This window comes from Cyprinus carpio, chromosome A13 (assembly GCF_018340385.1).
Source record: "Cyprinus carpio isolate SPL01 chromosome A13, ASM1834038v1, whole genome shotgun sequence".
Classification (NCBI taxonomy): Eukaryota; Metazoa; Chordata; class Actinopteri; order Cypriniformes; family Cyprinidae; genus Cyprinus; species Cyprinus carpio.
The window spans coordinates 26,608,849-26,636,102 of record NC_056584.1 but is presented as its reverse complement, the minus strand read 5'-3'; the positions used below and the strand labels follow the sequence as shown (position 1 = coordinate 26,636,102).

The following is a 27,254-nucleotide window of genomic DNA, read 5'->3' as shown; positions in this document are numbered from 1 at the left end:
ACTTCTTTTGGACTGAAATGCAATGCAACACCCGCTGACTGCAATGATAGAGCTTGAAAGATCAAAGACAATTTTTAATATAACTGACTGGATTTGTCTGAAAGATGAAAGTCATATACACCTATAGTATACCTCGGGGTGAGTAAAACAGCCTAATTTTCATTTTTGCATGAACTAACCCTTTAACACTGTTATTTTCTTGTTCAATAATGTGAAGCTGCTTCGAAACGATCTGTATTGTATAAATTTGACATAAGCCCTAGCAACCCTCCAGAACACTCTAGCAACCCATGCATAATGCTTTTTGATGTTTTGCATTTTTTTACATTGCATTTTACAACATTAACACTGTTATTGAACTGAGTTGAAGCAACATTGAACTGAATTAAGCTGAATAATGACACTTATACAGCCTTCTGTAAAGCTGCTTTACAGTTAATTATTTTCATAATTGATGAATTTTACAACATTTAACACTGTCATTTTCCTCTTAATTGATTTGAAGCAGCTTTGAAACTATCTGTATTGTGTAAAGCGCTACAGAAATAAATGCAACTTGACAGGAATTGACCAGAATGTGGAAACCACATAGGAACACCCTAGCAACCATTTAGAGCACCTTAGCAACCACATACAGTACTTGAGCCTTTTGGGCACCACCCAGACATTCTAGTTCTTTTGCATAGACACTTTTATATAAACAAACCCATATACTTCTCATCATTTTAAAGAGGGTTTCAAATCTTCTTTTAGGGAATTGTGACAAGCATGTGTTTTCACAGAGTCTTTGAGTATTTCCTTCCCCTTTGAAGGGAAGGCAGGCCTTTAGTCTTCTCAGTGGTGTGGTATCACTGTTACTAGTCGTCTGTTGAAGGTTGAGATATCTAAAGACTGTGTCCGTGACAGATGGTGGATGATGGTGCATCTCAGGTGTGGTGTAACAAGAGTGCAGGTGTTCACAGTGATGGACTCGTGTTTGTATGGTAATGCAAAAATTATGTGCACTGCATGTTTGCATTCATGCTGCTGTTTTCTGTGTATTCTTCAAAATATCTTCCTTAATTTTCCACTGAAGGAAAAACAACAACAAAGTGAGAAACAGGAATTTTAGGTGAAGTACAGGGTTTTCCAAACTGGGGAACTACAAGGGGTTTGAGTTGATGAAAAGCTAATGATTAATCTAATCATATAAATAAAAGTGAACTTGAAATCATAAAAATATAAAAAATCAGTATTTTATAAATTGTTATTGAATTAATAAATAGTTTAATCATATAAATAAAAGTGACTTGAAATGTGAAAAGCTAAGAACTGATTAAAAAATATAGACAGTTTTATTGTATTAAGTGTCAAACTCTCATGATATAAATGATGAAGCACTATGCACAGGATATTTAATGTGTACAAAAGTATACTGGCTCTCACTCAAGCAGCTCTTCCTCTCTCTAGAAAACATTCTTCAGCAGTGACTTCATCTGCTCTTCATTAGCTCCGTGTAAATTGTGGTGAAAGATCGCATTGCCAGAAGACACAAAGAGATTCGTTGGCATCATTTTTCCTGTTTTTTGGAAGAAAAGTATATGCACACTATTTCAGACTACAGAAATCAGACTACAGAAATGTGAAACATTTCCCTCTTTTTTGGAGGTCAGGTTTTGTCTCAGTGATGGTCTGGTGGTCTGTTCTCTCGGGTCTCACAGGCGTGTGAATGGACTCTCTGTTATTTCTAATGTGAGTTAGTTTGTGTGTTTATGTTCGAAAGATCTGCGAGAGAGACGTTGAACTGCAGCTGTTCTCACTCTGCAGTCGCTGCAGTGAGGGATTGTGGGAAACGTCTTTAAAGAGCCAATCACAGCTGCAGACAAAGAGTCCATTCGAGAGTTTTTCCACTGATCCCTCCCTTTCACCCTCAGAACAACAGACCGATGTGTTTGGTTGACTATAGAGATGTCGAGGGGTTGGTTTCAGACTTGTTTTGTCTCTGATGTTTTGAGTTCATAATTTTATGATGGCTTGTTGTTTATGCATTCATTTTGGCTCATCTTACAGTCAGTTTTACTTGCCCAGAGGAAACATTTTATTGCTCAGATGTTGCTTTCATAGTTTAGAGAGATGATGGATCTCATCTCATAAAGTATCAAATTAGTTAAACTTGTTTAATTTACTATAATACAACTCATTATGGTTCCCTCAAACAATATTTATTTTAATATGTGTTTATTTAATTTGAATTAATTTAATATTTATATGTAATATGAATTTTAGGGTGAAGCATTTGTAATTTTCATTTAATTTAACTTGACGTACTAAAATAACAAACTAATACTGAAATAAAAATGTGTAAAAGCTACTGTATATATGCATATAAAAAAACAAAAACTAGTTCAAATGACAAAAACAACAAAAATTGAAATTAAAATGGAATATCAAAAATATTATTGAAAATAAAAATCTAAAAACTAATTAAAACTATTGATAAAAAATATAGTAGTATCTCAATTATGCTAAAATTATACTGGTTCATATTATATATTTATATTTATATTTATCTTAGCTATATATATTATAGATTATATGTTATCTGATAAATATGAGTTGAAGTAAATGTATTATAAATAAAGTATTACTAAATATAAAGAATTAAATGTTTAAATTAATTTTCTTAATTAAGTAATTAAATTATTTTCAGAAACCCTAAAGAGTTCTTTTTTTCAAATTAAATAATTCATTTCAAATATTGGAACATATTGTAACAAAAAAAAAAAAAAAAAATAAATAAATAAATAAATTAAGTGTAATATGCACACAAATGTGCATTTCTAATTTGTAAAAACTTTAAAATGTACAAAAATGTAAATTTTTAAATGTAAAAAATAGTTTTAAGTGTAAAATGTACAGAAAATATACAATATTTAAGTTTTAAGTGTAAAATGTATTTCCATATGTGTTATTAAGATTTATTTGTTTTTACTGTGCATTTCCTAAAGTGTCCATCAGTTTTAATTTCTCAACAGCTGTATTGCATTTGACACACCGATCTCAGGGAGGTTTCATAGCTGAAACACATGAGGACAGCTGTAATGGATCATTGTGTGTTTACAAAAATGCCATTGTGAGAGTTTGCATGTCCTGTAATAAAGCTCCTTTCACGCTTTATTATCAAGACTAAGACGTTTAATCAGTAATCTGTTCTCAACAGGTGGTGCGAGTCCGACTGCTGCAGCGGGAAGCCATCGCAGACAGCCGGGATACATGCGCTCAGAGCCGCTTAACCAGTCATGTGACAAAACTCCTGTTTCTGGCTCGCCTACTACTGAGAACACTCGAAAGAGCGCTTCGAAATTACCCAGCGAGCAATGGCTTAAGGATGTTTTCGAGAGAGACGACAGCCAGGATTCTTCCAAAACTCACTGTTCATGTGACGTGGAGGAAAATTCCTCAGTGCCATCGCCCAACGTTTTTAATTCGAGCTTCAGTTTCATTCAGCAGTCGCTAGAAACTAGTGATCTGTTAGATGCGAGCACCAACAAACCTGTGTTTAAACCGTCTGAATGGGACCGAGTGAAGTCTGAAACGTCAAATGAAACGTGTGTCGCTTTAAAACCTCACACTGCTTTAGGAAATCACTTGAGCCAATCAGAGATCAGCACTGCTCCAACTAGCCAATCAGAACATGAGGTTTTCTCATTAAGCAGTTCGCCTTGCTCGATTGGTCAGTCGGTGCAACAGAAAGGGCTGTTATTGGACCGAGAGCTGTGGCTAGTGGATCTGGACGTACCCTGGCAACGGGACAGACAGATTTCGTCCTCCATGGCGTCTTACGTGAAAGAAAGCGTCCAGGACTCAGATTCTGGCTCTCTGGACACTGAAGTCACGTCTTCGTTCTCGATCGACTCGTCAGACTCGACCTCGGCCTCATCGGTCACATCCGGTTACGACAGTGCAACCCCGTCCTCAGATCAGAGTCGGGACGGTCTGATAAAGAAGTACAAGGATGTTCTGCAAGACTGTCTGCAGAGCAATCGCACAAACACCAAGGTCAGTGCAACACAACGTTTAAGAAATACATTTTACAAGACGTTTTGTGTTTATTAGTGTTTGCTAAGCTCATAACATTGCAAAAAATGATTTGCATACTTGTTTATTAAGCTTTTTTCCCCAGTACAAACATCTAAACATTCTTAAATCAAGATAAATTTACAGGTGAGGTAACAAGACTTTAGATATTAAGTCTTGATTTCTGAAAAATATATCTAAATTAAGTGAGTTTATGCTTAAAACATGAATGCATATCGGCCACTAGTGCAATAAAACGAAACTTAATTCAAAGGGAAAACAATGTAATTTGATCCTTAATACTTGATGCCTAAAGGTGAACTAAATTATTTATAATTTATTAATTGTGGTGATTTTTTGTTTGTTTTTTTTGTTGAATTTTTTTTTTTTATAACCAAAATCTAAAACAAAAATATCAGGCGTTTTATGGCTCATATAGTAAAAATATGAAGGAACGAATCTGCTCACTTTTATTCAGAGGCACAAACTGAGCAAAAATATGAAATTTGGTGCAGAAGCTGATATTTATATGGCCAAAAAGTATGAAGAAATTCTGATACCTTGTAATGTAAATCAATGCCATCTTTATAACAGTACAGGACATACTTACATAAAATGATATGAATATCAGTCTATATCTTCAATAATATGTCTTAGTAAGATGATGTCTAAATGATTAAAACATAAAATGCAATGCAATCCAATGATGATCGAGAGATGAACAAATAAACGCTCCTTAAAAGATCAGATTTGAGACTCGCTGGTTTTCTAAAATGATTGATGGAGAATCAAGTAAAGCTGAACTGCTTCATCTGGAAATATTACTAACAATATCAAAGTCAATCGAGGCCTTAGAAATCTGCATAACAAATATGATACAGTAGGCATTATAAGGTTTTCACAGTTTGTCGAATGATTCATAATGTTTTACCCTCTTCAGATCAAGTCCATAATGATGAAGCTTCAGAGACTACAGCACAAAGCGGTTCTGGATGACGACTATGACACAGGTCAGATGCTTTACACGCTCAGTGTTGCTTTGATTATTATTGATGGTTATGATCTAATAGGGTGTGCATATTAAGTGTAAATACTAAAACAGAATTGATCTCTTATTCTAAAATATAATTAATGCATCACATTTTAATCGTAAAGACCGATCATACTATATCATATCTGTGAATTTCAGCCCAGTTTTATGTCCAGATATGTCCAGAGCTGATGACAGAACACAAGGACGGTTTCATCACATTCATGTGGTGCAAACACACCCAAACACTCCCAGCTGATTATCTGTACTCAGCGATAGTGACCTTAAACCCAGCCAAAAACATGATCTTGTGATTGCTGACTTCATAGCATCAGTATTCCCTTCCTACATCCCACGTGTTTGTTTGATTGGCAGTAACACTCAGTCCACCTCGTTTAATGTTGAACATTTCTGTCTATTCATCAGTCGAATTATATTATTCCAGTGGTTTATAGTATGCATACTGTGCACTGAATTTATTCTGAGTAGGATCACATTTGAAATGTGTATCTTTGCATTAGGATTATTAGTGTTATCTAAAACCAAAACCATAAAAAAAATATTTTCATTACTTGAAGTAATATAAACATTAGCTGAAATAAAATAAAATGTAAAAAATCAAACTACTTCTCATTTCTCAAAATGCTAAAATAACTTTAAATAAACTAATAAATAGTATACAGACATAAAAAAAAACTAATACAAATGACAAAAACACAATTAAATTACAAAAAAAAAAAATTAACTAAAATGAAAGAGAAAACAGAAAATATAAAAATAATAAAATCCAAAATATCATCACTGAAAATATAGTTTTTTAAATTTAATTTCCCAATTGTTTGTCATAAATCAACATCTCAGGAAAATGTTACGGGGTTTCAAATCAAAATATGACTTTCTGTTATGAAACTGGACATTGATTTCATACATGTCCACTGTAGAGGACACCAGGAGTTAAAGCATGTTTATTACGCATTTTTGAAAACACAACAAATGAATAGGGAAAGAAATTATGTTTTAATATTCCTGTGAAATATTATATATTCTTATTAAAATCTTGCCAATTATAACTCCCATATTACACTTCTTTTTCATTACGTGTTGCCCCAAAAACAAATTAATATGCAAATTATATACAGTGTATAGATACATTGTGCATAATGGGACTAACTCTTTATGGCCATTTTACGCACATGTTGCATAAAGCAAAATGGTATATCAAATCATTCTGTTATATCTTTCATAACATAGTTGAGAATCATTTTTATACAAAGTTTGGTATAAAAAATAAAAATGGATTGGGGATTTAAAAAGAAAAAAAATCACTGTTTTTGCCTTTTCATGTCTATTCATGTCTTTTTATTTGTTGTCCTCTACAGAGGACGTAGCATAACATATGAATAAAATATCATTTATCAAAAATAAATTTTTTCCATTTTTGTTCTTATGCTCTAAACAATGTAAGGACGTGAAAAAATATTAAATTAAACTTTTTTTTTTCTTCTGGTAGTCAGGAGGATATATCAAAATGTTTTCTATAAAACACAAAATTTCAAAAATAGAAAAAATATTAAATAGTATATTTTAAAATATAGTTGCAAATGTGTTTTAGTATTTTGTATTATAAGTTTTAATGTTTGTTTATGGTTTGTTTTTTGTTTACTAATATTTGAACCATGAAATCTAAAAACTAAAACCATGTGTTCCTTGAAATAAAATAAACATTAGCTGAAATAATATAATATATAAAAACATTTATTATTATTATTATTATTATTATTATTATTTTCTGGTTTTCAGTTGCTAAGGCAACATTTCCCATTTCTCTAAATATTAAACTAACTAAATACATGAATCTAATAAATAAATAAATAAATATAAACTATCTAACTAACTAAATACATTAATAAATAAATAAATAAACTTGAATAAATAAAAATTAATAAACATTATTTAGACTATTTCAAAACAAAAAGAATGCAAATTACAAAAAAAACTTTATATTAGTAAATATTATTTTATTGATTTAAAAAAAATATTAACAACGACTTTTGTAGTATATATTTAAATGACTTTGGCTGTGTGTCACATGCATCAAACAGTATTAGTGTAACTTTGAGAAGGATCTGTGATTCAGTGTTGCACAGCGCCATCTGCTGGTCAAGAGCACAGTTATCATGCAGGACCAGTGTGTCGTGGATTTCTTTTATTGTTCGGTTTGTTTTGTTGTTTATTCGGTGTGTGTTTGTGTATATTTATTTTATCTATCAGATCAGATGATTGACCTACATCTGTCAGCTGGAAGTCTTTTCCCCCCTTTTGAGCGTGACGAACCTTGTGACTTATAACTGGACTTTTCCCAGACCCTGATCTGTGTGTGTGTGTGTGTGTGTGTGTGTGTTTTGTCTTATATGGTCTGTCTTACACTCACAAACACACACTCAGACATTTCCAGCAGTGTTTTAGTTGCAGATTAGAGTACAAGTGCTTCAAATTTTTTTGTAAGAATGGGTTTTAAATAAGGATAGATCAATTTATCTTGATATAAATATGGCTGTTTTCGAGATTAAATAAGAGAATATGAACTTTAAATGTTAACTATATTAACACCAAGGTACTTCATGAATAGCTTTTAGTATTTTTGTCACATTTTTGACTTAAATTGAACTTAAGCAGGTGTATATTTGTGTTTTGGCTTGTGGTTGCAGGCCATGAAAGAAAGGCTGCTGAAAGCTGAAGTCTATATTGTGTTTGTGTTTAGCTGAGCATTTTGGTAAGAAGCTAGAGGAGCTGAGGAGAGAGCGAGCGATGCTTAAGCCTGGTTTACCGTCCAGACATCCGGAGCTCACTGGATTCCTGGAGCGTCTCAGGACGGCCGTTCACAGCGTCATCCACAGGACAGACACACACTGCAGGTTCGGACACATTCAAAACTCACTCAAATATTGAGGAATATTATTTCAATTTCAAATAGGTGTTTTCTATGTGAATATGTTGTAAAATCTGTAGCTTAATTTTCAGCATCATTACTCCAGTCTTCAAAAAACTATTTTTGTGGAAACAGTGATACATTTTGTTTTTTCAGGATTCTTTGATGAATCGAAAGTTCAAAAGAACAGCATTTATTTAAAATATAATCTTTTGTAACATTATAAATGTCTTTACTGTCACTTTTGATCAATTTAATGCGTCCTTACTGAATCAAAGTATTGATTTGTTTTAGTAATTTTCAATTGATTATTTATTATTATATAAATTTTTTTTTTTTTTTAAATATGTCTGTTGTTTTTTATTATGTTGAAGTTTTTAGTTATTTAAGTGCTTCCAGTAGTGCATCTAGTGCTTTTTATATATATTTTTTATATTGTATTTTTTTAGTGCATCTAGTGCTTTTTATTTAAATTTTTTTTTTTTTTTTTTTTAATGTTTTTTTTTGTTTTTTGTTGTTTTTTTTTTTTTTTTTTTGTTTATTTTTTATATTGTATTTAATGTTGTTTAAAACACTTTTTTTTACCAGCTGTAATGAATTTCTTATAGTCATTGAGACACCGATTAGAAGCGACAAAGATCCAGTGTTATTTTAGTATTATTTATTAATATTTTTCTGATATTCACAGTTTTCGGTCTCATTTTAGGTTATGTTTTAGTAATTTTTTTATGTGCTGTTGTATTTTTAAAAACAAAAAAATTCTGTATAGCTTCATTTTATTTTTTAATACATTATTAGCTTTAATTATTTTTGTATTTTTTATTTATTTCATTTTCAGTTTATTTTATTTTGGTAAGTTGGCATTTATGATTTTTTATGTTTTTTTTTTTTTTATATTTGTATCTATTTTATTTAATCTTTTTTTCAACTGAAAATGATTATTGTTTGTTTTAGTTTACGAAAATGTTATATTAGTATAATTGAGATTTTTTTTTTTTATATATATTTTTATGTTTTTTTTTTTTATTTTTTTTTTGGTTTGTTGTTTTTTTTTTTTATTTTTTGTTTAGTTATTTTTGTTAGTTTTGAGGTTTTTTTTGTTTGTTTTTTTTTTAAATAAGTTATGTTATTTTGTTTTAGGTTTTATTTTTATTTAAAGTTTTTTTATGGTTTTAGTTATATCTAAATGTGATAACCCTGGTGTTCAATAATAACACATTTCTAGTCATGTTTTGCAGTTGCTTATTATAAATCTATTTTTTTTTTCAAACAGGCAAAATGGTGAATTGAGTGACGATCAGGGATCAGGCAGCTCTCAGAATCAACCTCGATCACGAGAGACGCTGTTAGAGGAAAAACAGAGGATTCAGGTGAACAGAGATATATGATCATCACTGAAACATGAATAATGACAGCAGAACCTTCATATAAACTTGTCACTTGATGTTTAATATATAGAGTATTTGACTCCAGTACATAAGCACCAGTAAGCCTTTGTTGCACGAGTGTTTAAGATGCACAGCTACAGATTCTTGTCCAATGGTTATGGATCTAAACCCTTTAAATGGCATAAAAACATTTATTCTTGCAGAAACTGACTTTTGACTATCAGCATGAAATCTAGTTGCTCGTTCTGGCTTGAGAGCTAGGGATGTAACGATTAACCGCGAGGGGTTGATTTATGTGTGTGTTGATTTAGGTTGGTTTGGTTGATAAAATAGTGGTTATTTTTTTGGTAGGAGTTTAGGTGTTTGTATGTATGTGTGTATGTGGTTAACTTAGTCTCTTTAGAAAAGTTTAGATGGTATTTTTTATTTTCATCTTGTCTCATCTTGTTTAAGTTCATAATTGCAGCGCTGCTTTGTTTTACGGCGGTAACCAAGGAAACGCTTTAAGATCCACCTGCTGCAGTGTTCACAAGTGCTTTGTTTATGGCGGTAACCAAGGAAACGCTTTAAGCTCCACCTGCTGCAGTGTTCGTAAGCGCTTGGTGTTTACGGCGGTACCCAAAGGAAACGCTTTAAGCTCCACCTGCTGCAGTGTTCGTAGTGCTTGGTTTACAGCGGTAACCAAGGAAACGCTTTAAGCGTCATCTGCTGCAACGTTCATAAGCGCGCTTTGTTTACGGGCGGTAACCAAGGAAACGCTTTAAGCGCCACCTGCTGCAGTGTTCGTTAAGCGCTTTGTTTACAGCGGTATCCAAAGAAACGCTTTAAGCGTCACCTGCATGCAGTGTTTCATAAGTGCTTTGTTTCACGGCGGTAACCAAGGAAACGCTTTAAGCGTCACCTGCTGCAGTTGTTCGTAAGTGCTTTGTTTACAGGCACAGTCAGAGGAAACGCTTTAAGTGCCACCTGCTGCAGTGTTCGTAAGCGCTTTGTTTACGGCGGTAACCAAGGAAACGCTTTAAGCTCCACCTGCTGCAGTGTTCATAAGTGCTGTGTTTACGGCGGTAACCAAGGAAAACGCTTTAAGCGCCACCTGCTGCAGTGTTCATAAGCGTCTTTGTTTACGGCGGTAACCAAGGAAACGCTTTAAGCTCCATCTGCTGCATTGTTCGTAAGCGCTTTGTTTACGGCGGTAACCAAGGGAAACGCCTTAAGCTCCACCTGCTGCAGTAAGCGTAAGTGGCTTTGTTTTACGGCGGTAACCAAGGAAACGCTTTAAGCGTCACCTGCGCAGTGTTCATAAGCGCTTTGTTTACAACGGTAACCAAGGAAACGCTTTAAGGCGCCACCTGCTGCAGTTTTCCTAATTGCTTTGTTTACAGCGGTAACCAAGGAAACGCTTTAAGCTCCACCCTGCTGGCAGAGAGTGAATCTGCGTCTCTTTCAGCTCGTCTGTTGTTCAGCTCGTCTGCTGTTTCGGTTTCATGCTGATATTTTTTTTTATGTATAGTTTCACAAAACTGAAGTCAAATCTTTCATTTTTTGCTTTAAATTTCTTGTTTATAGTATGTAGTTTCTTTGTTTGGATCGTGAATAAAATGCAGTGGTTGCCTCTCATTTTAAATGGAAAGAGCACAGACAAAGCCTAATTTTGTTTATATGAAGAGATTTCTTATATTTGTGTTACTTATTTATTTGATATGGGGCTTGTTTTAAAATTTCAATTTAGTTTTATTATTTACATTTACATTATATTTAAATTTTGTCATTTAGCAGATGCTTTTATCCAAAGACTTACAAAATGAGGACAACAGAAGCAATCAAAACCAACTAAAGAACAATAATATGCAAGTGCTATATTAGTATATTATTATAGTGGTATATTTCAATTTCACAATAATAATACAATGACACATTAAATTTATAATTTGTCTTAAATCTCATTTTGTAAAAAAAGAAATAAATCGTGAATTGAATCGTGAGTTGAGTGAATCGTTACATCCCTACTTGAGACCATACGACTGATCTGATGTTGATTTGAGCTCAGTAGTAGGTTAAGGGTTAAGTATGTGTTGTGCTTCTTCAGAAGGAGATGTGTGATGTTCAGCGGAGGCTGGAGGAGCTGCGGGAGCGGAGCAGAGCTGTGGAGGAGCAGCTGGAGCTGGAGGAGCTGGAGGAGCCCGTCCTCAGAGCCTGTGATCCGGCTCAGCTGCGGCTGACGGCTCGAGTGCTGGAGGACATGATCAGCTCTGAACACCGGGCCCAGATCAGCGTGTCTCCACCCGCAGAGATCCTCAGGTGAGAGCAAACTGAGCAGCAAAATGAGGAAAAATGTGAGGTCTCATATCTCATTTACACACATTCAGACCTGCTAATGGTCGTAAGAGCATGATGCATTCTAAGTGCAGAGCTTTGGGAGATAAAGTCATGCAGGTTTAGTCAAAGTCAATATAAATGATTCCTTTAACCTCCTAAAATCAGAATAACTCGTAGATTATTGATACTGTGAAACTTCGTTTAAAACGATAAATGATAACACTTTATTTTAATTTAAGGTGTCCTTGTTACACACGTTACATTTACTTACTATTGTAATAACAATTAATTACGCATAATTACATGCAAGTAAGCCAAATCCTAACACTAACCATATAATAAGTACATGTAGTTAAGTAATATTACTCAGTATTTATATGTATAATTGCACTGGAACAAGGACACCTTAAAATAAAGTGTAACCCAGTAAATTATTATTATTATTAATAATAATAATAAATATTAATATTTTTATTGTTAATGTATATTATTAATGAAAACAACAGTAGCAGCAATAATAATAATGATTTATCATGATAAGGGCTTACAACTGAATTATTATTTTTTTAATTATTGATTATGATGATGATGATGATGACTGATATAATTATAATAATAATAAATAATTATTTTATTATTATTGTTTTAATTAAATTTTTATTGATGATATAATAAATAATTACTTATTTATATTTATTTATTTATTTATAATCATTTATTTTATTAATAATATATGTTATTGATAAAAACAACAACACTAATAATAATAATAATAATAATAATAATAATAATTATTTATTATAATGACTTCAGTTGGTTATTATTTTTATTATTATTGATGATGATGATGATTAACAATAATAATAACAAAGATAAATAAATTATTTATGTTATTATTGTCATTATTGATAATAACAAAACACCAAGATTAAAAATAATAATAATCATTATTATTAAAGAATTATTATTATCATCAATAACAGCAATAGTGATAATACAAAGATTTATTTCCATAATGATTTACTATTGATTGATTATTATTTTCTTATTATTATTAATAATGATAATATATATTATTATATATATTAATATTAATGATGATTTATGATTTACTGTTGATTTAGTTTTATTATTAATATTATTATTTTTGATAATATTATTTTTGTTTATAATTAGGAAATCTATTTATGTTTAGTGTTATTTAAATATATTATAATATTTAATATATGTATATTAATTGAATATAATATTTATTATTATTACTGATGTACATTTAGAGGTGTCCGTATATCAGCTTTTCTGCAAATGACTTGTGATGTGGCTTATTCAGTAATTTTTAAGACCCAGAGATCTGTTTTATAAACAGCAGCATTATGTCATCAGGGTTAGTAATGAATTATAAGTGGAAGTTCAATTATATTATCTGATACTTTTGTGATAGCATCAGTAAGTGACCGTAATATTCAAACCTCTATTGTTTGTGAGCTCTTTGCTGTAATTTTGAACAGAAAGCCGCAGGTGATCGTTTAAAGATCGCAGTTAAATCTTCTCTTCAGTGGATTTAGTTTGTGGAGGAGTTTCAGGGAGAAATTCTGGTGAAAAACAAAGGTCATCTCTAGCAGAGCAGAGAAATATTGAACTCTAGATTGCATGACTGTGTTTGGGCTCTCACTGATTGATTTTGATGCGTATGTAGATTTATGAGGTACGGTGCAGATTGAGGTCATGACATTGAGCCGAGCTAAACAAACCCCGCTGAGAGATAGATTTATTTTCTCCTGCGCTGAGAGTTTTGAGGAGAAGCAGGATTCTCCATGCAATCCTCTCTCTTTTATTGTATTTTTACCCGGCCCTTCTGGAAATGAGACACACTTTTCAGCACAGTTATGAATTTATATTGCTTTCAGACTCCACAGAGTTAATGCTTTCAGATGCTGGTGTGGATGAATATCAGTTTCTGTCCAAAACCTGTGTGTGATGCTTAAGAAGAATCACTCGAGGCTCTTGATGAGGAATAGCTGATATTTTAGAGAAGTGTTACTGACATCTAATCCACTTATTAAACCTGGATATTACCAGCAGGAGGCGCTTTATCCCTTTGTTTAATCACAGCAGTTATTTTAATATCATTGATATACTGTTATAGTTTCTGTTAATATTTTTATATTTACTGTTTTAGTTTTAGTAATTTTGTTCAATGTTTTCATAATTTTTAGTAGTTTTTTGGTTTGTTTTATTATTTAATGAAATTTTTTAGTTTTAGTTACTTAAACTTAACATAAATAAAATGAGAAACTAGCTGAAAATAAATAAGTAAAAGTTTAACTTTGTAAACTTCATTGTTTTAGTTTTAGTATTTAAAATTTAAGTTTTGTTTATATTTTTTATTATTTTTATTTCAAGTAATGAAAATATTTTTCATTCATATTTTTATATTTTCGGTTTTAGTTTTTAGTAATTTTGTTGTATATTTTCATAATTTTTAGTAGTTTTTATTTAAAAAAAATTTATTTATTTTTTGTTTTTTTTTTTTTTTATTTTTTTTTGTTTTTTTTTTTGTATTTGAAGTATTTAATTGTTTGTTAATTGGTTTTATAAATTAGTAAAACTTTAACTTTTTAAACTTAATTTTTCTTATTTAAACTTAAACTTTTTAAATTTAAATATTTTAGTTAACATTTTCATTTTTAAGTTTTGAATTTTTATTTTTAGTTATTTTTTTTTTTGTTTTTATTTTTATATTTACTGTTTTAGTTTTAGTAATTTTGTTCAATGTTTTCATAATTTTTAGTAGTTTTTATTATGTCTATGAAATATTTATTTTGTATTAATTAGTTTTAGTTTTAGTACTTAAACTTAATGTAAATAAAAATGAGAAACTAGCTGAAATAAATTAGTAAAAGTTTAACTTTGTAAACTTAATTTTTCTTATTTAAACTTAAAATTTAAAATTTAAATATTTTAGTTAACATTTTATTTCAAGTAATGAAAATATTTTATTTCAATATTTTATTTTATTTTTATTTCAATATTTTACATTTTATGTTATTTCTTTTTTAATATATATATTAAATTTAAATATTTTAGTTAACATTTTCATTTTCAAGTAAGTTCTTTTTTTGTATTTATTAGCAGTGTTTGCTAAGTCAAGCATTATTATTACTATTCCTCTAATTTGGCATTATTTTTTAATATACAATTTTTTTCTTTATTTTTATTTTTTAATTTTCTGTTTAAATGATATTTATAATTTACTTTTATTTCCAGACTTCAGGAGCAAGAGCGAGCGCTGAGTTTATCTGTCAAAGAGGCAACGGCTAAAGTAAGTCCACATTTCAGTCACATATTAATCATCTCTTCTTTCCCTAGGCATTTTATTTTATTAAGATTCTCTTAACAAAAAATATTTTGAAAAAAAAAAAAAAAAAATTGTGAAAAATGTTAAAAGTATTTAACATTTTATTGTATTTGTTTTATTTTATTTTAAGATTAATCTCTTTAAAAAAAAGGTTTATTTGGCAAAAAAATGTATTTAAATTTTTTATTTTATTTTATTTTATTAAGATTCTCTTAACAAAAAAAATTGTGTCGCAAATGTATGTTGTATTTAATTTTTATTAATTTTTTATTTTTATTTTTTTATTTTATTTTATGATAATCTCTTAAAAAAATGTATGTGGCAGAAATGTTTGTTGTATTAAAGATGTTTATTTTAGCCAGTAACCAGTCAATATTAAATCTTATTAAATATAATTTCACCTTCAGAGTGAACAATCCTGTTACTGCTTTAAATATTGTTGCTGTTATGTGCCTTCAGAGTGAACAATCCTGTATATAATTTCATATATATATATATATATATATTTATGTATTTGTTTTAAGCATAAACCTAATTAAATTTAAACCATAAGTGAAAGTGCCAATGAAACAATACAACAATTCTCTAAGATCATAAAATCTCAGGTAACTTTATGCCGTTTCTTGTTTTTAACTGTAAAGCAAGAAAAAAGATGCTGATCTGGAAGTGTATAATGGAATAACATACACACTGTTATACACTGTTGGAGATACTGTATCCCACAATGCAATGCACTCAACTTTCCAGTCTTTCTTTTCCATTTCCAGTTTGATTAATGAACCGTAAATTATCTTAGACATTATTTTTAACTACTAATTTAATTGTACTGGTCAAATTATTATTATTTTTTTTCATAAAATTTAATAAAAAATGTGAAATATCCATTCTGATAACTGGATATGTAACATAATAAGGTCATATGAGAACAATGTAGCATACTAAGATTTACAAACATCAGTCATTGCATAATTTATACTTTTTTTTCTTTTTTTTTAGCAGCGTATAACTTAATTTCTGGAAAATAAGTCACATCGGGTCAAAATTGCATTGTAGAGAGAAAAAAATGCATACGTAGTGCATCAGTGTATAAGTCACATTGTATATTTATCTTAAGAAAAGACTAAAAGTAAAAACTTAAAAACATTTTAGGGGAAAAAAAGAAGTGCCGGTACCCCCCTTGCTTTTAAGCCAAATACACTCTGAAAATAATCTTTTACTAATATCTGGACGTGAGTCTCCAGTTCCTGATGCAGTGCATTGTGGTGTGTGTGAGTTAGTCAGAGACACAATGAGCTGCTTTCCTCCTGTGAGCAGCATGAGAAACACTCATTTATCTGTGTGTGTGTGTGAGCTGGTGTCTGGGATCGCTTTGTTTTTTCACCGCGGGTGGAGTTGAGAGGAGACGAGCTGCCTGAAAAATGGCACAGTGTGACTTTGCCCTCTGATGCACTATTATCTGATGGCAGAGCCGTCTGCAGCACACAACCGCCTTCACATCGGGACGACCAGTGTGTGGTCTGCTGGGGCATCTGGCCCATCATTACTGCCTTCCAGAATGCTCAGTGCTCAGTATTTTATTTTATTTTATTTTATTTTATTTTATTTTATTTGGCCCATCATTACTGCCTTCCAGAATGCTCAGTGCTCAGTATTTTATTTTATTTTATTTTATTTTATTATTTATAAGATTTTTTTAAAAAAAAGTTTTTTTGTGGCACAAATGTATATCGTATTTAAGATTTAAATTTTATTTTATTTTTGAGACTTTAAAAAGAAATTCTATTTTATTTTTAAGATTTCTTAAAAAACAAAATATGTGGCTATTTAGAGATATTATTTTATTTATTTTTGTAACAAAAAAATTTGGCACAAATGTTTTGTATTTAGGATTTTTTATTTATTTAGTTTTAAGATTTTTCAAAAAAGAAATCTGTTTTTATTTATTTTTAAGATTTTTCACAATTCCGTGAGTCAAATGAAAAAGTTTGTGGCACAAATATGTCGTATTTAAGATATTTAAAAAGTTTGTGAAGTCTATGTGGCACAAATGTGCATTGTATTTAAGATTTTTATTTTATGTAAGATATTATTTTAAAATTATTTATGTGGAACAAATGTATGTTTTTTTTAAAATTTTTTTTTTTTTTAATTTTGAGTGTTATTTTATCTTAAATTTTATTTATTTTTAATATTATGTTTTTTTTATTTAAGATTTTTTTTTTATGTTGGGTATTATTTTAAAATTATTTATGTGGAACAAATGTATATTGGATTTAATATTCTCTTAACTAAATAATTTTTTTTTTTTTTCATTTTAAAGGTTCTCTTAATAATAAGTCTATGTGGCACAAATTTATCTTGCTTTTTTTATTTTTTTTTCTTTTCTTATTTTCTGTAAGATATTATCTTAAAAAAAAATTATTTGGCACAGACGTATGTTGTATTTAAGATTTTTATTTTCTTATAAAATGTTTGCACAGATGTGTGTTATAATAAATTTTTATTTTCTTACATATGTATTTAAGATTTTTATTTTATTTTCTTTACAATAATCTCTTAACAAAAAAATGTTTGTGGTTTATTTGTTATGTTTTTATCTTTTTTATGATTTATATTTTATTTTAGCTATAATAAATGTATATTTTATTTTTGAAATTATTTCCATGTTATTTAAGAGCCTAAAACCTCTATGTAACCTCGACGTGCCCTTCGTCTTTTTACATTTTTACATTTTTCTACATGAATAAACATCTAAATATGAACAGCTGTCTGAAGATCTGAAGATGGGAGATGATGTGAAATGTGATGACCTAATATGATGGAGCAAATGATAAAAGTGTCACATTTAGTTGTTTTTTAACTCACTTTAACCTCAGTAAGTGTAGTGACTGCTCTTTTCCTCCAGGTGTCTAATCTCTGTTTCTGGTGGTTCAGGTGGTGATGAGTCAGAGACTGGGCTCTAGTCTGCGCCGGAAGGTCAGCGAGAGTGAAACACAGCTGCTGACCCTTCATGAGGCGAAGCTCGTGGCCATCTCAGGTACCACCTCTGCGCTCTTTCTGCGCTCATCTGAACCTGTTTCACATGTCACTGTCGCTTTGTGCTCTACAGCACTAGACAATACAGACTGACAGCTCAAAGAGTGCAGCCTTCCTTCACTGAGATACTTAAGTACTGCCTACATACACTAGTGCTCAAAAGTTTGGAGTCAGTAAGTTTTCTTAATCATTTTAAAAGAAGTCTTTTCTGCTCACCAAGTCTGTATTTATTTGATCAAAAATACAGTAAAATTGTGAAATATTATTACAATTCAAAATAGCTGTTTTTATTTTAATATATGTTAATATATAATTTATTTCTGTGATCAAAGTTGAATTTTCAGCATCATTACTGCAGTCTTCAGTGTCACATGGTCTTCAGAAATCATTCTAATATATGCTGCTCTAGAAACATTTCTGATTATTATCAATGTTGAAAACTTGAGGCTTATTTCTGCCACGGAATAAAAAAACTATGTTTTTATTTTACTATTCTGACTTGTGAGATTTAAACGCGGAATTATGAAAAAAAAAAAAAATTAAGAGCTGTGAGATTTTTTTTTTCTATTTTATTTATTTTATTATTTTATTTTAGATTCTCTCAACAAAAAGTTTATCTGGCACTAATGTTTTGTATCTAAGAATTATTTTTATGCTAGTTTAGTTTATTATTTCATTTAAAGTTATCTTAAAAAGTTGCAGTTATCTGTTTTATTATTTTATTCTGCGTCAGAAACAAGTTTGACTTTTTTTTTAAACACTTGCGAGTTTATGTGTCACAATTCTTAGAAGAAAAGTCAGAATTGCGAGGATGAAGGTCTTTAATTGTGGCATATTACCTCAAAAAAGTTAGAATGGTGAGATAAAAAGTAAGTTACCTTTTTATGTTTTTATTTGTGCTTCTTGATGTTTTTGTGGAAAATTTTTATTTTTCATGATTCTCTGATGAACAAAAAGTTCAAAAGAATGGCATTTATTTGAAATAGCAATCATTTTGTAATATAATAAACATTATAAATGTCTTTACTGTCAATTTTGATCAATTAAATGCATTGTTGCTGAATGAAAATATATTTATTTTCCAAAAAAAAAAAAAAACAACTGACCCCAAAGTTTTGAACATTAGTATGCTCTTATTTCATAATAAGTCAAGCATCACTACAACTATTACATACATAATAGTTACTTCCCCAAACACTGAGTATTAATCTTTTGCATACAACTCTAAATAGCACTTAGAAATACCCTAGTTACATTCTAGCAACTGCATAGCAACACCCTGGCAACCAGCTGACATTAAGGCAACTTGCATTTTCTTAAAAATGTAGTAAACATTTGGCAATATCTCGGACTGCTTCTTAAATTGCATGCTATCTGTATCATTTAGTATGTGAGTTTTTAGTATGCCACAAATCTTAGTATGCTGAAAAGAGCATGCAGTATGGATAGTTCTACTATTCCTGGTGGCTTTCTGAAGTTTCAGCAAATGGTTTTGCTGTTTTTCATCTAATATTCTGCTTCCGTGTTTGGTTCTCGCCAGGAAATGACTTCAGCAGCGCGAAGGAACTGAAGACAGAAATCAGGAACGCGTACGGCGAGAGAGATCGTCTGGAGGGGCTGAAGAGGAAGCTGAAGACTCTGAGCACAGGAAGTGGATGGGATCTGAGCCGCATGAAGGAGCAACACAACCAGATCAAACTGGAGCTGCAGGAGAGAGAAGCCCAGTACGGTGAGTAACACAGACCAGTTTATTTCTGCTGACACAGGGGGGAGCCATCTCTTCATGAGGTCCAGAGACGTCTCAGCTGGAAATGAAGATGTTTTCTCTAGTTTTCTAGGTTACAGTATTGATTTATATAGAGAGGACATCTCCGTTCCTCACGTTTGCTGTCAGAGTCTCTGAATTGTGTGTTTTCAGTCAAATAACAGAATAAATTGTCCCTTGATAGTGAATCTTTATTGTATAAGTATAATATGACAGCAGCTCAATTATTATTATGTTGAATTATATATTAATATGTTATATTACAAATATATTTGTAATATATGCATAATATGTTAATATGTGCATAAAGAGAATGAAGAAATATAATATAATATAATAAAAAAAATTACTTAAAAAAAATAAATCTTATTCGGTAGCATTTTTTTTTCATTTTGACATTTTCATGACAATTAAACATTTTTACAAAAACTTATTACTGTAATACATTAATTAAAATCATCAACAAACTTTATTTAAAATCAGCATGAATTAAATTCAGTGTACAAATATTATTATAATGTATAAATACTTCAGAATTTTTTTATTCAATAATGTTAATTATTCTGCTGGAGGCTTCATTTTTATTTTTATTTATTTATTTTTGTTTTGTTTTATCACCTCAATGAAAATCACCCTGTCCAGATAAATTATTTATTTATTTATTTATTTATTTATTTTTAAATCAGTGAATTCAATTCAGTGTATAAACACTGCTATAATGTATGAATATTTCAGAATTTATTTATACATTTAACTTTTTTTTTATTCAATAATGTTAATTATTCTGCAGGAAGCAGAATCATTTTTTATTTATTTATTTATTTATTTATTTATTTTTTAAATCATTGAATTCAATTCAGTGAATAAATACTGCTATAATGTATGAATATTTCAGAATTTTTTTATTAATTTAGCTTTTTTAATTCAATAATATTGATTATTCTGCAGGAAGCAGAATCATTTTTATTTTATTTTATTATTTATTTATTTATTTGACTTTTATCACATTAATGAAAACCATCCTATCCAGATACATGATTTGTTATTTATTTATTTTTAAATCAGCAAATTCAGCAAATACTACTATAATGTATGAATATTTCAGAATTTATTTATTTGTATTTTTTTCTGGGAGTTTATTGCTTGCAATTCTGACTTTATCTCTCAGAAATGCGAGTTTAAGTTTTGAAATTCAATTTATTTTTTCAAAAAATTCTAGACACATGACCGCAGTAGTAGTATAATTTTATTTAATGCGATGTCAGCATCTGGGGCATCTATATTCATGGCAAAAACTCAATTACAAATAATGCAAATATCACATAAATACAACACAAAACTCTAAGAAGAAATATCTGAAAAAGGTCAGAACTGTGAGATAAAAAAGTATATAATGCAAATATCACATAAATACAACACAAATTTTATTATTTTTATTATGTGGAAGAGGTGAGTTTCCAGATGTTAGAGACATCGATTAGCATACACTGATCATCTCTGGATGTGGTACAGTGATGATAAATCCAGAGTATTGTCTGAAAATAACATGGCACCAAAATATTAAGTTAAAAAAATGTGTGCAAATGTTCAAATCCTCATGGTACTATCAACCGCCAATAAACAGCGGTGCCAAGTCAAAAACAAATCTTCACTTCAAGTCAGCATTTCTTACGAATCACGGATAGGTCCCTGAAGTTTGAGCTTTCTCCGCTCCGTTAAGTAATTGTTTTCTGAAGGTGAGATCTTGATAACAGCTCTTTGTTTCTTAACAAGCCGGGGCAAAGACTTATTTTAAAAATACCATTTAATATGAGTAAATACATTCTTAATTACGCAAGTGCAAACCATAACCCCGACGTGACAAGTGACGCACGCAAACCTCTTTCTTTATGCTCAAAACAGTGATTTGATGGCAGTAATGTGGCAAGTACATGTGTCAGCATGTTATTACGCGAGTGGGAAGACAGGCTAATAAGAGCCTAGCAGGAGCAGCCCGTTCATGTCAAAGATCTTTTGTGTTCTGTATCATATTCGCCCCCTTTGCATATTTAGCATCAACGCTCAGGCTATCATTAGCTCACAATCTCTCTCATCCCGGCACAAAGACGCAGACCCGCCAAACTCTTTGTTGAGCAAAATGTGTGTGTGTCAAATTAAGCAGACGAGTGTAATCCCTCTAACGGCTGGCCGGATTCCCGTTGGCTGTCAGCCGCCGTCTCCTCCTGTTGTTGGACGTGTAGGGAACCGAATAAATGACAGACCATCTCCCGCAATCTCCATCCTGCATATCCTCATGGGACACCAGAGCCAAGTGGAGAAGATTTTAATGTGCATCTGGTTATTATCGGCAACTAGTCAGATGATACCAGACCAGTTAATTTACACAAGTGAGCCAGACATTTCGACATCCTTTCAGTTTGTAAGCATTAAACACCGGGTGAATTTCACAAAACATGTCAAAAGCATTTCTAGATCATGTTGCACCTCAGAGACAAAAGGAAAAAATTAAGAAATTATAATTTGCATGAAGAAAATGAAGTCTATTGTATCAGTGAATATAAAATTAAATAAATAAATAAATAGATTCTGAAGTATACATCATGACAGTATTTGTACAATTGATTTCATGCTTATTTTAAATAAAAAAAGGTGTGTCTGCAGAGGATTGTTTTAATTCATGCAAAAAAGATGAAATTATATTTTGCATGAAGAAAATGAGGCCTACTGTATGATAATTATTATTGAATATAAAATTAAATAAATAGATTCTAAAGTATAAGTTATGACACTATTTGAACAGTTAAATTCGTGCTTATTTTAAATTTAAAAAAGGTGTGTCTGCAGAGGATCGTTTTCATTCATGCAGAAAAGATGAAATTATATTTTGCATGAAGAGAATGAAGTCTATTGTTTCAGTGAATATAAAATAAATAAATAAATAATAGATTCTGAAGTATACATCATGACAGTATTTGTACAATTGATTGCAATTTGTGCTTATTTTAAATTTTAAAAAGGTGTGTCTGCAGAGGATGGTTTTCATTCATGCAAAAAACATGATATTTTGTTTTGAGTGAATGAAGTGTATTGTTTTGTTGTTATTTTATAGAAAACAAAAACAAATAAATACGTTTTTATTTATACAGTAAGTTTGGTCTATTATGACAATATTCTTACACTGAATTAATTATTTTGCATGAAGATTATGTTAGATAGAATGATTTTCATTAATGTTAAAAATTAAGCCTCTGTCCCTGCAGGATAATTCATATTATCGAATATAAAAGATGTAAAATCGCATTTCTGAGAAAAAAGTCAGAATTGCAGACATACACTAAATTAGATTAGATAAAAAATAATTGTGAGAAATATTGTGCTAGAAAAACTCAGAATTGGAGAGAAAACAGTCTGAATCACACTCTGAATTTTCTTTTTTTTTTGTGGTGAAACTAAAAACTAATTGTGAGATAAATTTATCTATATAGATATATATATTATATATTATCGGTGCGGGGTCTGGTCAGGTACATGAAAATTATATTATATATAATTTGAACATGAAAAAAAATGAAAAAGACGAAAACATCTAATTTGAATCCGAAAAATGAGACTGATGTCCTGTCTTAGTAGTTTGACCAATAGCATGCAGACATTCTAGATAATCGTCCAATCGTGGCGTGCGAGAAGGCGTATTATGTATGAGGACTTCAGAGAGAACGTCAGTATAAAAACAAAGCCAATACCCAGACCTTTTAGCCAATTTAGAAATCAAAAAGAGGACCTATGGTCACCCTGGAGAAGACCGTTTATGTATGGAAAAATCTTAATGTTGTTAAAGGGGACATCGGATGCAAAATTGACTTTTACATGCCTACAATGATAAAATCCATTCACTCCTTTTTTATATCAATTTTCAAGCCGTTTTGACTTTCTGAGCAGTGTGATGTCATATTGCTCAGGCCTCTGGTTTATTGCTCAGGTAAAAAGGGTGTTGTTTTACACAACTGTTGAGGATTTTTAACCAAAGTATGTTGCAGACGTTTCATGAAGACCCTGAAGAATCATAGCAGCTTGTGGAAAATGGGCATCTGATGTCCCCTTTAAAGCCTGTTGCACTAGCTGGCTACACTGGCCTAAGAGAGAGTGTAGAAAATGCTCTTTTTGGGGTGCAGAAGAACTTTATTCATGTTTATTGCTTTAGAAATGTCTATTCAAAAGCCGTATAATGTACCTTGTCAGTGAGCACCATGGTGCAGTATCTTATTAGCATCTGTAGTGACTGCTGAAGGTTTGAGTTGACAGGACTCGCTGTTTCAGACGAGATGCATGTGATACTGTTTATAGTGCTCCTGCTTCACTCAGATACCTCTATGAAGGTGCCTCGTTGTTGGGTGAAGTGTTTTGTCCACAGGAAGAGATATAATTAGATTAGGGGTGGATTGATGGGGGGGATGTTGTGAGGTGAGTGGGGTTTGTTTGTTTTTTTGCTGTTGTTCTTCTTCTCTGGGTTTCTGCAAAGATTCACTCACCAAAATAAACTCCAGTGCGTCTCTTTTTGTTCTCGACTCTTGTGAGTTGAAGGACTTTTTCTTTTCTTTTTGAGGGGCTCTTGTTTGTGCGTCGCTGTGTGCTGTTTTCCAGGAGGTTAATTAATTGTTTATTTTGATTATTTATTTATATAATAAATAATAGTTTTTTTTTTTTTTTTTTTTCTTTTTTTTTTTTTTATTGTCGTTTTTTTTGTATGTTTTTTTTTTTTTTGTTTTTTTTATTTTTTTGTTTTTTAATGTCTATATATTTTTTATTAATGTTTTTTTCTCATTTAAAATAAGTTAAAGTTTGGTCATTTTTGTGTTTTTATTTATTTTTTTAAACGTTTGTAGTTATTATTAATATTTTGAATTAGTATGTAATTTTTAAGTTTGTGGTTTAATTTGAATTTAAGGTAAGGCTTTAGTAAATTTGTATGTTTTTGTCATTTGTTGGAGATTTTAGAGGTTTTTAAGTTTTGGTCAATGTTAATTATTTATTTAATTTTTTTTTTTTTTTACCTATATAGCTGGTCATTCATAATTTGAACAAATTATTATTATTATTATTTTTTAATTTATTTAATAAATATTTAATATGTATTATTTTTTAATGAAAATTTTTAAAGTAATCTTTTAGTGTGTGTGTGCCCCCCCCATTTTATTATTATTTTTTTATTATTATTTTTTTTTTTTTTACGAATATGTAGTTATGTAATAAATAATTTGAAATTGATTTTTATATTTTGTGTTTACATTTAAATTTAAAAATATCATTTTAGTTTTTTATTAATTCTATTTCAGTTTTAGTCATTTTTATACTTAAAGTTAAAATAAATATTGGATTGAATAAAAATCTAAAATAAATTAAAATACCTAAATTAATTAATTAATTAAATAATATGGCCAATGAGCAAAGATTTTTATTTCCCCCTATTTTATTTCAGTTAACATCTATTTTATTTCAAGTAACAATTTTTTTTTTTTTTTTTTTTTATGGTTTTAGTTTTAGTTAATGATAATAACCCTGATGCAATATATCACTAGGACTATATAGTCCTTGAAAATACCTCAAAAGGTCACACAATGACCTTTTTGCCACTAGTTTAGCATATTGCTTTGAATTAAAAGCTCATTATTGTCAAACATCACTAACAGCACACCTGTTTATGCTCACGGTTAGTGCTCAGGAGGTCAAGTTTGGATGCTCTTTGTAACCATGGCAACATTCTGTGCATCTATAAATGCTGACTACGATGCTTTTGTGCATCTCTCTCCGTGCTGTTGTGCTGAAACTCAGAAACTCAGACAGAGACCCATTAATCACAGCCGTCTCCTCTGACTCAATTAAAATGACAGACTATTCTTCTTATTGCACCAGCATTTCATGCCCACACATCTGCATCTGCACCGAAACACACGGCTGCAGGTGTAGCGTCTGCTTTTGAGGCCTATTATTGCTGTAAAAGAGGCTTTGTGTTCTTTTCCACATGGCAAATAATTACCAGCTTTCTCTGAATAAATGCATGCACTTCTTGCGATCATTAGCTCATGAGCGTCCTTCAGATGCATTAGCAGGATGTTTCTGTTTGTGCTCACACTACACCGCATGATAGTTTGATTCTCAAGTTGTCAGAAAAGTGCTAATTAATGAAGTCATTTCACATTTTGTCACATCTGAGCTTACCTTATTAACGAGGCAAGAAGATCAGCTCCTGACAGCAAGAAAAATGCATGCTTTTGACAGGCTTTCTGTTGTTTTAATTCCTCTGGGTGATGTTATGCATGCTTTTCTCACTTTTTATGAACAATCTGAATGATCAGAATAGCATACTACCATACTGCTCATACTATTTCTGCAGTATGAATACTGTATACACTGTGTTTTGCATGGGATATTGATTGCAAAAATGTCTAATATACAACAACAAAGAGCACTGTATATTGTACTGCATGATGCAATTCTCTTAACTTGAGATTTGAAAAATATTTGAAAATTAATATCTTTTTAACATTTGATCAGGCTCCTAATTCAGTTTGATCAAATTTAAGGTCTTAAAAAGGCTCAAATATTCTAAAATGGCATAAGAAATGTCATTAATTATCATTTTAAGAGGTCTTAAATTTTGGGACGGAAAAACAGGAATCGCGTTGTGGTCTGATTTGATTATTAAACTCCAAAAGATAATGTTTAAACTACATTAATATGAGCGCTGCTTGCTTATGGTCCACTTTTGATGAATTATGACAGTGTTTATTAATGGTTTTTATGTTGTAATATGTTATAGATGATTGAAAGAGTGCATTTTTTCCCCTTATCTTTTTAAATGAGCGTCTGGAAGAAGCAAAGTGTAGGCATTTCAAAATAAGAGTCCTAGAGTATTTGAGGCTTGTTTATAATTGAAAGCCCCGCATTATTCTGGATATTATCAGTATTTTGGTTACACAACAAACGGCATTTAAATCTGCATTTATGCTTTTTTTATGCACGTTATTGTAATATCTGCAAAATTCAATATCAAACGATCCTATAATTCAGATAAATTTATATATTAGTTTGGTTTTTAAATATGAATTTTAAACTTTAAATGTACATTGAAGTGAACAAAACACGTGTTTTGCAGCCTGTTTAATTATTTTTTTTGATATTGTATTGAGTTTGTCATGTATAAATAATTTTTTTTGAGATTGCATGAGTTTGTCCTGTATGGACATGTTTTTGCTTTAAATATTAAAATTTCTGATATTGCAAGCAACATGTATAAAAACGTAAATTTCTGATATTGCAGCAACATTTATCATTTTCATTTAGTTTAACTTTTTTTTAAAAAACCTAATACAAATGGC

At 30.4% G+C, this 27,254-nt stretch overlaps 1 protein-coding gene across 2 annotated transcripts in view; it reads left to right on the top strand.

The window, feature by feature from the left end:
• Window positions 1–27,254, top strand: part of LOC109065547 (disrupted in schizophrenia 1 protein-like) — a 56,925-nt gene that overhangs the window by 6,947 nt on the left and 22,724 nt on the right. For both annotated transcript variants that reach the window (XM_042769531.1, XM_042769532.1), the window contains exons 2-9: window positions 3,200–4,038; window positions 4,997–5,066; window positions 7,848–8,001; window positions 9,289–9,385; window positions 11,490–11,701; window positions 14,987–15,041; window positions 18,012–18,114; window positions 19,654–19,842. In XM_042769531.1, the coding sequence (XP_042625465.1) occupies window positions 3,200–4,038; window positions 4,997–5,066; window positions 7,848–8,001; window positions 9,289–9,385; window positions 11,490–11,701; window positions 14,987–15,041; window positions 18,012–18,114; window positions 19,654–19,842 (1,719 nt within the window). The remainder of the gene's footprint in view (window positions 1–3,199; window positions 4,039–4,996; window positions 5,067–7,847; window positions 8,002–9,288; window positions 9,386–11,489; window positions 11,702–14,986; window positions 15,042–18,011; window positions 18,115–19,653; window positions 19,843–27,254) is intronic.